At 52.6% G+C, this 9,812-nt stretch overlaps 1 protein-coding gene and 1 non-coding gene across 4 annotated transcripts in view; one reads left to right on the top strand and one right to left on the bottom strand.

Annotated features, from left to right (window-relative positions):
* Window positions 1-9,812, top strand: part of PSMB3 (proteasome subunit beta 3) — a 14,972-nt gene that overhangs the window by 896 nt on the left and 4,264 nt on the right. The window contains exons 2-4 of one of the 3 annotated variants that reach the window (XM_021716444.1): window positions 2,774-2,834; window positions 3,139-3,323; window positions 7,656-7,763. In XM_021716444.1, coding sequence (XP_021572119.1) covers window positions 2,832-2,834; window positions 3,139-3,323; window positions 7,656-7,763 — 296 coding nt within the window. In that variant the 5' untranslated portion in view covers window positions 2,774-2,831. Of the gene's footprint in view, window positions 1-2,717; window positions 2,835-3,138; window positions 3,324-7,655; window positions 7,764-9,812 lie in introns of those variants that run through there. The other 2 variants (XM_008066453.1, XM_021716448.1) reach the window with 2 other exon arrangements.
* Window positions 1,887-1,960, bottom strand: TRNAN-GUU. The gene has a single exon. It is a non-coding gene; the product is annotated as a tRNA-Asn (tRNA).

The raw sequence follows: 9,812 nt of genomic DNA, 5'->3' as shown, positions 1-9,812 counted from the left end.
GCGGACACTGGCCGCCCGGTGACCCCAGCCTCAGCCTCCAGCCCACCCCTGCCGGGTGGGGGCGGGGAGGAAGAGGAAGGCGGGAGGGGTTTCCGCCCGAAGGGAGTGGCCCAGGACCGGCGGGAGAGGAGCTCCGGGAGGATCCGGTCACCTGCTCCGGCCCCGGCAGACGGCGAGTTCACCGGCCCCTGCGGAAAGGGCCCACCCGGGACACGCCCACCGTCCTTCGGGCCCGTGTCGCCGGCATCCCGCACTTTGCCGGGGAAGACTCGCCTCCACTCGCTCAGCGGTCGGCCCCTCCTGCGCTGCAAGACCCCGAGCGGAGAGACCTGTAGGGGCTCCGCGGAGGTCTCGGTGCCACCCACGACCCACGCGGACGCCCGGCGGCTGCCCCGCTGGGGAGCATCAGCTGATGGGAAGGAGACTGACCCTCCTCTGCTTCCCCTCTACGGCCCGTTTGTCCCGGAGGGCCCCCCCAGGGGGCCACCGCGCTAAGCGGGGTCCACGCACGCACTCTTCAGACAGTTACTCAGCCCCACTCGCGAGCAAACGGCTTGAGAGAGATCCAACCCCCACTCAGACTCCAGTTCTATCCTTTCCGTCCTGGAGGACGGGTCTCCACATGCCTGGCCTTTCTGGTTCATCGAGAGACCCCTCTGACCCAACTATTCCCGCACCTGAAGTTCCCGGGTTTCTCAGTCTTTGTTCTATTAACCCACCTGGAAGCACCTGTCACGTGCCAGTGCCAAACCCTCCACCCAGTACTGGGGACTCGGGGCAGATGAGCCGGGCCGTTGTCCGGAGCGCTTGGAGGCGGGGCGGGCTGTCCCGTTAGCCCCTACAGTCCTGGGGTGAGCTCCCACCCAGGGTGCGAGCACTGGGAGGCTTTCCAGGAGAGGCCTCCTTGGAGAGAGACAGAGACACGTGTGGTGTCGTGGAGAGTCCTTTGCACAGGGTCGAGGCTCCTACCCTGTGCCTCTGCCGACTTGGCAGCCCTTTGATTTTGTGTTCGTGTCTCCCGAGCTCCTCTAGGTGACCACTGTATCCGAAGAGTCTCTGTCGCAGACGGGAGGTTCCCGGAGGGCAGGAAGGCAGGAAATCTCGGCAATTATTCCCGGCAGACACCAAGAGCTACTGCGGGGATAAGATCCCTTTAAAATTGGTGGCGATGGCGGGAGACGGCGGCCTCTCCTCCAGCGCTTTCAAGGAATGCCTTCTTCACCTGTGTGTCCTTCACACCTTTTCTCTTCCCTGAACAGTGGCCTTCGTCAGTTTCTGCTTCTATTTCCTCATTCTCCTCCCCATTCTCTGTGTGTACTTCCTAGGGAAAGAATGTGTTTTGTTGTTTTCCTTTTCCTGACGCTTCTTCTATTAAATGCCTCTCTTTTCCCTCTCTCCATGTGTGGGGTCTTCCCCTTCTCGCCTTCCCTGTCTCTCGGTTGTGTCTCCCTGTTCTCTGAACGTCCCGGCTATGTTCTCCAGTTCTCACCTTTGTTTCTCTTTATCCCTGGGTTTGTTTCTGCCTTTCCCTCATCTCTCTGCCCTTCCAAGTGTGGTACTTCGAGATTGTAACATCGACTGAGGCAGACAACAGAAAACTGTCCAACCTTCGCTGCGGATTCATTCTTAATCCCACGAAAAGACGCATCCTGAAACGTGTTGCACAGTGAGGCAAAAACCTCTGTCGCTCGGTTTCCTGCAGTCCAGCTTGGAGGCGGGTGGGGGGAAGTGCCGGGGAAACTGTCCCATCGTGGAACAATGAATTCTCAGCTACGGCCACCCTCCCATGTGCGAAAATGTGGCGGCTACCATTGCGATACAAAATTTGGCTTTTGAGCCGTTGTGAGCAAAAAGCTTCGTTTCTGCCTCCAGAAAAAAAAGAGCAGCGTCCCTGGGTGGGCTCGAACCACCAACCTTTCGGTTAACAGCCGAACGCGCTAACCGATTGCGCCACAGAGACCGCGGTGACCGCTGGGGTGGCTGTGAGCCGAGTCAATGGAAGAGAGCCTGGACGGCGCCCAAACTGTAAGACAGATACCGCTATCGGACGAAAGAAGTCGAATCCCGGGGAGAAGCGGGGGTCCTGGCGGGGGACGGGGGCGGTGGGGTTGGGGAGGACCACTGACTTTCATGTGGAGAGGCCCAGAATGTCCCTTCTTACGGTGACCCGGGACTTGGGGATATGTGAAGTCGATCTGCGGGAGGTCCCAAGAACCAGACCGACCTCCGCCCCCCTTTACAGCTGAACCGGTGGCAGAATACGCGCGACGCCCTCTCCTTCCCCCCACGCATCTTTACATTTGCACTGAACGGGCGCCTCCTGTGTAACAGGCACTGTTCTGGGCCAGCGAATATCCAGAGCCCAGCAGAGCGCCCGGTAAAAAGTCAACGTAAGCTAGCAGGAGTGACACAACCAGCTCATACAGCATGTTGATAAGCGCCACGGTGTCCCTTGAGCGGGGACGGGGGCAGGAGCCCCCACGCCCGGCTCTACCAGCCCACGTGCGCGCAGGCTCCGCCCCCTCCCCCCCGTCCTGGCGGTCGGGAGACCGGGTCCGCCGAGATCCCAGAGTGCACCCGGACGCAAAGCTTTTTCCGCACTCACCGTGACTTTTCACTTCCGCTTTCCCAGCTTCCGTTTTGGCTTCTCAGCCAAACTACGCTGGACCGATGATTGACAGGTTTTGCAACCAATAGAAAGCCCAGGTGGCCCGTAAGACTCGGCCCGTCAGCCAATTGGGAGAAAGCAGCGAGAGCGGTTGCGTAGTGAAAGCTAGTACCGGTTTACTGGAATTGCACCCGGCGCCCGGGGGTCCCAGCACACCGCAATCATGGTGAGTTGGGAAGCAAGGAGAAGGGGTGCGGGGTAGAGATCGAGAAGCGGAGGGACGGTTTGGGGTTGGAGAGGACCTAGGGGTCGGTGGAAGGAGGCGGCTGCAGTCCCAAGGGGAGCGGAGCGCGGTGAGGACCGTGGAGTGAGCGCGGCTCCTCGCCGCCGCACTGGGCTAGTCTCGGAGCAGGACCTCCGGGCGCCTCCGGAATGGGGAACGTGCAGGAGCCTCTGGGTCTGGGACTGGGCCGGGGGCTGTGGCGGCGTCCGAACCCTCGCGCCAAGCCCCTCCGCTTTGTCTGCTCTAGTCTATCATGTCTTATAACGGAGGGGCCGTCATGGCCATGAAGGGGAAGAACTGTGTGGCCATCGCTGCAGACAGGCGCTTCGGGATCCAGGCCCAGATGGTGACCACGGACTTCCAGAAGATCTTTCCCATGGGTGACCGGCTGTACATCGGTCTGGCCGGACTCGCCACTGATGTCCAGACGGTGTAAGTGTCAAAGTCCCCCCCGCCCACATCATGCTTGGGCCACGCTTGCCTGGCGCCTTGGGCGGCCCGGGTGGCAGTCACCTAGCAAACACCACCTGTGAGTCTGAGGCATTGCCGGACACCACAGTGATACGTACAGGGCTGTTATCCTAGCCAGCTTTCACCGGCATTCACTCTACGGGGAGCTCATTTCATCTTCTCCCCATCTTGCCACGTTGCTGTGCCATTTTGCAGATGAGGAAACGGAGGGTCTCAGAATGTCTTGCCCAAGATGCAAGTGAATGCGTATCAGCCAGAATCTCAGTGCAGGTCTCTCTAGGGCCATGGTCTGTGCTCAGTTCCTAAAGGACTTCCGATCTCGTCGGGAGACGGGCATACAGAAAGAGAACCAAGCCGTGTTGAGTTGGTGCATATTAACTGCCAGATTCGTCGTCTGGTTGACAGGGGCTATTTGACTCGAGAGCAGAGAGGCTCTGGGGATGGAACAGATCACTCCAGTGATGGTTCAGGTGTGAGGGGTACGACCCTGATGGAGTGGTGGGGAGAGAAGGGGTTCCCAAGAGTTGTTGCTGACCAGCCGTAGTAGTTACTAAGATCTTGTGGGGCCAAGAAAGAGTCATTCACCTGAGGCCTTGACCTGTCGTTTAAATCTAACACTAGCATCTAGTCTGTACTTGGCACGTAGGCAACCCAGAAAAGTTTCCAAGGTAATGCCTGTTTTGAGCTTGTTGACCTAAGCATGGGAATTAGGAAGACTAGTTTGGCAAGAAATATGGCAACTTTGATTTATTTTTTCTCCTAAACTCAGTGTTTGTTTTATGGTAACTGCATTTTTAAAAAATCCTCACTGAGTTTTGCTGTTTTGTTGTTTTGTTTTGTTTTGAGTTAAGGTTTCACGCTATTGCCAGGCTGGAGTGCAGTGGCACGATAATGGCTCATCGCACCCTCAACCTCCTGGGCTTAGGAGATCTTACCTCCTCAGCCTCCCAAGTAGCTGGGACTACAGGTGTGTGCCATTATGCCTAGCTAATTCAAAATAAATTTTTTTCGTGGAGACAGTCTTACTATGTTGCTTAGGCTAGTCTGGACTGAAGCAATTTTCCTGCCTCAGCTTCCCAAAGTGCTAGGATTACAGGTGTGAGCCACCACGCCCTATCTCTTTTTTTTATTCTTCTAATTTAACAAAGTGGTGTTACATTCATCTTCAAGTATACCCGGGTATACTGATAAAATTTCAAAAGGCAAAACTAATGAAGGACATTTACTATACCAGGCACTAATGGGCATTTTGTAGTCATAATAAATAGCCCAATGAGGTCTGGACTCATGTACTGACAGTCAGGTCAACTCAATCATATTTGTTTGTTTGTTTGTTTTGAGTTTGTTTTGAGTCTCACTCTGTTGCCCAGGCTGGAGTGCAGTGGCATGCTCACAGCCACCGCAGCCTCAATGTGCTGGGCCCAGGCGATCCTTCCACCTCAGCCTTCCAAATAGCTGGGACTACAGGCATGCGCCACTATGCCTGGGTAATTTTTTGATTTATTGCAGAGATGAGGTCTCGCCAAGTCGCCCAGGCTGGTCTCAAACCCATGTACTCAGGCAGTCCTCTCACCTTGGCCTCCTAAAGTGCTGGGATTATAGGCGTGAGCCACCGTGCCCAGCCAACCCAACTATATTAATGAAGGAAGTGCTGGGGAAATATTGCAGCACAGTGTCACTTTACATGCTATGCCACCACCAAACGATACAGTAGAATGATTTAAACAATTAACTTTACAACTTTATAAAACCACTAAAATTTGACAGGGACTAACACAATCTAATCTTAAGTGACGAATGTTCCTCTTTAGAGTGCCAAGTACAACACTGTTTTAAGCAAAAGTTACAGCCCAGCCCTATGAGACAGAAATCTGTGGGTAGGTATCTTTGTCCCCTGGAGGATGACACAGCACCAGGTGATTGATTATATGAGTATATTATATACCCTATTTTGTCTTCCCAAAGAACCTTTGAAACAGATGCAGTTATTACTGTACCTCAGTGAGGTACAGCAGGGATCAAATCAGGAAACCATTAAGTCAGTACACAAAGTTAAGGATGGTTATCACTTTAATGCCATGTCTCACTGTTAGGTCTCAGTGGAACCTCCAAAACTGTTAGGGCATACTCCCAGCAGGGCCTCCAGAATGTTAGGTCACACCCGTTGGGGATTTAGAGTGTCTAGTGTGTGATCAGATGCTGCATGAAAGATGCAAAGAATTGCACAGAAGTTAGATTAGAAAATATAGTTTATTTAAAAAGTAAATTAAAAGCCGGGCTCGGTGGCTCGGCCTGTAATCCCACGCCTTTGGGAGGCTGAGGTGAGTGGATTGCCTGAGCCCGGGGGTTCGAGACCCGCCTGGGCAGCGAGACTTCATCTCTACAATAAATCAAAAAATCAGCTGGGCGTGGTAGCGCATGCCTGTAATTCCGGCTACTCGGAAGGCTGAGGCGGAAGGATTGCCGGAGCCCAGCAGGTCGAGGCTGCGGTGGCCGGGAGCGGCCACTGCACTCCAGTCTGGGTGACAGAGTGAGACTCCAACTCAAAAAAAAAACTAATGTGAGTGGGAGCTTGGCAGAAGATGTTCTCTTTCATTTCTCTTAAAGCTCCCTAAGTCTCAAGAATGTACCAGGGGGACCCAAAAAAAATCCCAGAATTATCTCTTATTTTTAGAGGGTGGGCCTCTTGGAGTACAGATTTCTCTGTACTTCTTCACTTAGGTAAGTGTTCTGGGAACCCATCTACATCAGTGTACCAGCTAGCGTTGTTATGAGAAGCTGCATTCAACTCAGAGAATTTTTTTTGGAGATTCTTTCAACGCATTTGCTCATTTCTTTTTTTTTTTTTTGAGTTGGAGTCTCACTGTGTTGCCCAGTCTGGAGGGCAGTGGCCACTCCTGGCCACCGCAGCTTTGACTTGATGGGCTCCGGCGATCCTTCTGCCTCAGCCTTCCAAGTAGCCGGAATTACAGGCACGCGCTACCACGCCCAGCTGATTTTTGACTTGAGGTCTCGCCAAGTTGCCCAGGCGGGTCTTGAACCCGCGGGCTCAGGCAGTCCACTCACCTCAGCCTCCCAAAGGCGCAGGATTACAGGCTGAGCCACCGACCCCGGCTACATTTGCTCATTTCTTGACAGGTGATTTACGAGCACACCTGCCCACGCTGCGCTGAGTGTGCTGCAAGTTTTGAGGAAAAAAGCACGACCCATGTCCTGCCCTCCTTACTCACCTAAGCAACGTATTTTTTTGTTTCCCTGGATGAAAAGGTCCTTAAAAGGAAACATTTTGCTAGTGTGGAAGAGGTGAAGCAAAAAACAGCAGAAGCACTAAAAGGCATCAAAATTGATGGGTTTAAAAACTTTGTCAGCCGGTCTCGGTGGCTCAGCCTGTAATCCTGCGCCTTTGGGAGGCGGAGGTGAGTGGATTGCCTGAGCCCGCGGGTTCGACACCCGCCCAGGCAACTTGGCGAGACGTCATCTCTATAATAAATCAAAAAATGAGCCGGGCGTGGTAGCGCGTGCCTGTAGTTCCAGCTACTCGGAAGGCTGAGGCAGAAGGATCGCCGGAGCCCAGCAGGTCGAGGCTGCGGTAGCCGGGAGTGGCCACTGCACTCCAGTCTGGGCGACAGAGTGAGACTCCAACTCAAAAAAAAAAACTTTGTCAGTGGAAAAAGCATCTCAATAGGTGTATTGCATCAAACAGGAAGTCCTTTGAAGGTGACTGAAGTCTAAACATGTAAGAATAAGTACATAATTTTGTCAAATCAATTCTGGTTTTGGGGGGTCCATCTCCTATACCTTTCTGGGGTCTAGCCCACCTGCCCTGTTTCCTGTCCCGGTGGAGTCAGATGACAGCTTGAGGCTCCTGCTGGCCTTCTCCTCCAGGCCCTGCTGCTCCCCTCATGCCGTTTCCCTTCAAGAGACTTTTCTCTCCGAGTCTGCTTGCTGTGGGCAGTGACTGCTAATTTCCTCAGGCTTCAGTTTCCTTACCTGGAAGATCAAGTTCATGCCTTTGTTCTGGGCTCCTGCGACTCATTGCTTTACCTCCAGCAGGTGTGGCACTGGTCCCCTCTGGGCAGGAGCCTACCTGGGATCCTTGAGGCACTGGGGCAACTGTGTCCTGTTTTCTCAGCACCTTCTGGTTAGCACAGCAACCCTGCTTGTGAACACACGTAAGACTTTACAGTTTCCCCTCAGCAGGGACTGAGATTACACGTCTCCTGACACCCACTGGGCGGACACTTGGGGACATTCATCTGTGACTTGCTAACTCACTGTCTCCTCCTCCTCCAGTGCCCAGCGCCTCAAGTTCCGGCTGAACCTGTATGAGTTGAAGGAAGGTCGGCAGATCAAGCCCTACACCCTCATGAGCATGGTGGCCAACCTCCTGTACGAGAAGCGGTAAGTGGGTGCCACGGAAGAAATTCTTCTTGTTCTCCTGTTTCTTATTTTCAGGACAGTATTCTAATTGTGTGGGGCTGTCTGGGTCTGTCTAAGAACCAAATAGGAAAGAAAAGCCTTCATGGCAAAAGAAAGCAAGGAATGCAGATAGCAGATGAATTTGCTTCTTGGCAGAAGCAGCCCCAGTGAGGGTGTTCTGGGCTCTTCCCAGCACGAGCCCCTTTGTCCAGAGCTGTCTGGCAGCACCGGACTCTCTGGAATAGCGTGAAACCCAGGCATGGAGGGTCATTTTAGTCAGTTCTCCCTGAGGCCTTTGTGATAAGAAAGACCCTCATGATGGCCTGGGGAATTCATGCAGCAGAAGAGGGGGAAAGGAAGACACTGCGGGTGACCTCCCCACAACCTCCGGGCAGAACTGGGTGGCCAGAATACAAGTGGCGTGCTTTTTTTTAAACTTTCAATTTTAAAGTAATTTTGGTAATTTGTAAAAATACTCTTAAGGCCCAGGCACAGTGGCTTATGCCTGTAATCCTAGCACTTTGAGAGGCTGAGGTGAGAAGATGGTCTGAGCCCAGCAGGCCGAGGCAGTAGCTGTGATCAGGCCACTGCACTGTAGCTTGGGTGACAGAGTGAGACTCCAACTAAATAAAGAAAAAATACTCAGCCGGGCGCAGTGGTTCACGCCTGTAATCCCAGCTCTTTGGGAGGTTGAGGGGAGAAGACTGCCTGAGTCCAGGGTTCAAGACCAGCCTGGGCAACTTGGTGAGACCTTGTGTCTAAAATAAATCAAGAAAAAATACTCAGCCGGACTCGGTGGCTCAGCCTGTAATCCCGCGCTTTTGGGAGGCTGAGGTGAGGGGATTGCCTGAGCCCACGGGTTCGAGACCTGCCTAGGTAGTGAGACCTCATCTCTACAATAAAATAAAAAAATCAGCCGGGCGTGGTAGCGCGTGCCTGTAGTTCCAGCTACTCGGAAGGCTGAGGTGGAAGGATCGCCGGAGCCCAGCAGGCAAGGCTGCGGTGGCCAGGAGCGGCCACTACACTCCAGTCTGGGCGACCGAGTGAGACTCCAACTCAAATGAAAAAAAGAAAAAATACTCTTACGCTTTCAAAACCAAAAGTCTTTGCCATTTTCATACCTGGAGTAATATTATATTGCTTTTTTAGCATGAAACAGTTAAAACCAAAAAAAAGAGTGTTACTTTTTATTTTATTTTTGAGTCAGAGTCTCACTCTGTCGCCCAGGCTGGAGTGGGCAAAGCCAGCTACAGTAACCAGCACCCAGAATATTCCAGGTCAGCCTCGACCTGCTGGGCTCAGGCGATCTTTTCACCTCAGCCTTACCAGTAGCTGAAGCTACAGTCATGTGCCACCACACCCAGCTAATTTTTTGATTTCTGGTAGAGATGAGGTCTTACCAAGTTGCCCAGGCTGGTCTCAAACCCGTGGGCTCAGGCAATCCTCTCATCTCAGCCTCCCAAAGTGCTGGGATTATAGGCATGAGCCACCACACCCGGTCCAAAAATTACTTTTTACTTGTTTTGTTTTATTGAGTTGGAGTCTCACTCTGTCGCCCAGGCTGGAGTGCAGTGGCAGGCTCCTGGCCACCACAGCCTTGACCTACTAAGCTTAGCTGATCCTTCCACCTCAACCTTCCAAGTAGCTGGAACTATAGGCACATGCTACCACACCCAGCTAATTTTTTTGATTTATTTTAGAGATGAGATCTCACCATGTTGCCCAGGCTGGTCTCAAACCCGTGGCTCAGGCAGTTCTCTCACCTCAGCCTCCCAAAGTGCCGGGATTATAGGTATGAGCCACTATGCCCAGTCTCCAAAAGTTACTTTTTAAAAAGTACACATTCATGTCCTCAGCTGTGAATTAGCTGCTGTATGTGGTCACCTTATTTATCAGAATCCCAAGCTGGTATGTTTTTAGCTGCTTTACATGGGAAGAAATAAGTCTTATACAGCTATAGAAGTTAACTCACATTTGGGTGTATATTTAATGGCTATGCTTTTTTTTTTTTTTTTTTTTTTTTTTTTTTGT

This window comes from Carlito syrichta, unplaced genomic scaffold, assembly GCF_000164805.1.
Source record: "Carlito syrichta isolate Samal-C Ts95f unplaced genomic scaffold, Tarsius_syrichta-2.0.1 Scaffold104997, whole genome shotgun sequence".
Classification (NCBI taxonomy): domain Eukaryota; kingdom Metazoa; phylum Chordata; class Mammalia; order Primates; family Tarsiidae; genus Carlito; species Carlito syrichta.
This window is presented reverse-complemented; position numbering and strand designations above follow the sequence as displayed.